Source organism: Trypanosoma theileri, assembly GCF_002087225.1.
Source record: "Trypanosoma theileri isolate Edinburgh chromosome Unknown TM35_Tth_60_V1, whole genome shotgun sequence".
Taxonomy (NCBI): Eukaryota; Euglenozoa; class Kinetoplastea; order Trypanosomatida; family Trypanosomatidae; genus Trypanosoma; species Trypanosoma theileri.
The window spans coordinates 61,265-62,733 of NW_021639902.1; the positions used below are offsets into that span (position 1 = coordinate 61,265).

Consider the following 1,469-nt stretch of genomic DNA (forward strand, 5'->3'; position numbering starts at 1 on the left):
ATCATTACAGTGCAAGCCCAGGTGCACACACACAATACTCCATGGCTCTAGTTTTTTTTTTTAATACTGCACACATATGCATGTGCACTTAGAATAAATGTATACCGTCAATGAGCAGAACAGCCCAGTTTTCTGCAAACACACAACGGGAAAAGCAAGTAATGGAATTATTAGAAAAAGAACACATACATAAAAGTAAAAGAAAAAAAGTAAAAAAAAGTTATTCGAATTAAAAGATAAAGCTGGTAAACAGATTATTAGTTTATTCACCCATGGGGGATGTACGCAATTATGATTATGTTACTTCAACCATTATTATTATTATTTGTCCTCAAGTGAGTCCCACTGTTCAGTACACAGTAGCGGAGACCAACACAGCCACAATCACCAGCGGTGCTGCATTGCGCATCCACACAGGACTGACACTGCTGCTGTCAACATTGGCCTTGTTCTGTACGGTGGAAGTGATGTTGTTGCTGATCTCTGTGTTGGGTAAAGGAACAGGAGATGGAGTGGTGGTTGGTGCTTCTTTGGTAGTGTTCTCGGTGCTCGGCTGAGTAGTGGAATTGGTTACTTGTGATTCTGCGGCAGTCACATTAACGGGAACAGGAGATGGAGTGGTAGTTGGTGCTTCTGTGCTAGTATTAGTGGTGGTGGCTGTTGAATCAGCATTACCATTCTCTTGTGAAGCTGTTGCGTTAGTCGTACTTGCCTCTGCAGGAGATGCTTGCTCGGTAGGAGTAGAGTTGGTGGTGGACGTTGAATCAGCGTTGCCTTTTTCTTCTGAACTCGATGTAGCAGTTATAAGTGGAGCTGCAAAAGCGTCATTCACCTCTGAATCTGCTGTAGTAATCGTGGCCGGCTCTGTAGTAGAATGCTTTGTTTGATTGTGGTGGACTGGTGTGGTATTATCACCTGTGTTATTCGAAGCTGCTTCGTTAACGTGTTTAACTGTATTAGAACCTTGAAGTTGGTTTTGTCCTGTCGTCGTATCGACTCCTGTTAATGTTGTACCTGTCCCACCATCACCTAAATTAGAAGACGATGATGTTATCTTCCCTGCAGCTCCAACCTGTGGAAGGTGTGCCTCGCCATAATTTTGAGATTGTGGCTCGTCCTCAAGACTGTATTTTGTGCTTTCAGAATTACGTGAAGGTGGTGTTGGTGGTGGTGGTGACTCAGGTGGAATAGGATAAACACGATCCCAATCACCAGGAAAATAAGTGGGATCTGTGCCTTTTATTGGTGCAAAGACATAATGTGTGTCCGTAGTACTACTTCCAGCACTTCCTGTGTCGACCATCACCGCCTTTGGCTGTCCAGTATTAACAGTAGTAGTAGTAGCATTGGTTGTTGCTGTTCTTGCGGTACGCTGGCGGCAGAGGTCTGCGTACTTCCCACATGCAGACACACGGCTGCCCGCACCGCATGTAAGCCACTCGCTCTCAGCAGCGGGGCGTACACGCAGC

General features: G+C 45.2%; 1 protein-coding gene across 1 annotated transcript; it reads right to left on the reverse strand.

Annotated features, from left to right (window-relative positions):
• Positions 1–349: 349 nt before the first annotated feature.
• On the reverse strand, positions 350–1,468 carry TM35_000601330 (uncharacterized protein; the record flags this gene model as incomplete). The annotated part of the gene is made up of 1 exon (XM_029030966.1): positions 350–1,468. The coding sequence occupies one exon, from the start codon at positions 1,466–1,468 to the stop codon at positions 350–352; it is 1,119 nt and encodes a 372-aa protein (XP_028877768.1).
• Between the last annotated feature and the right edge of the window lies 1 nt (position 1,469).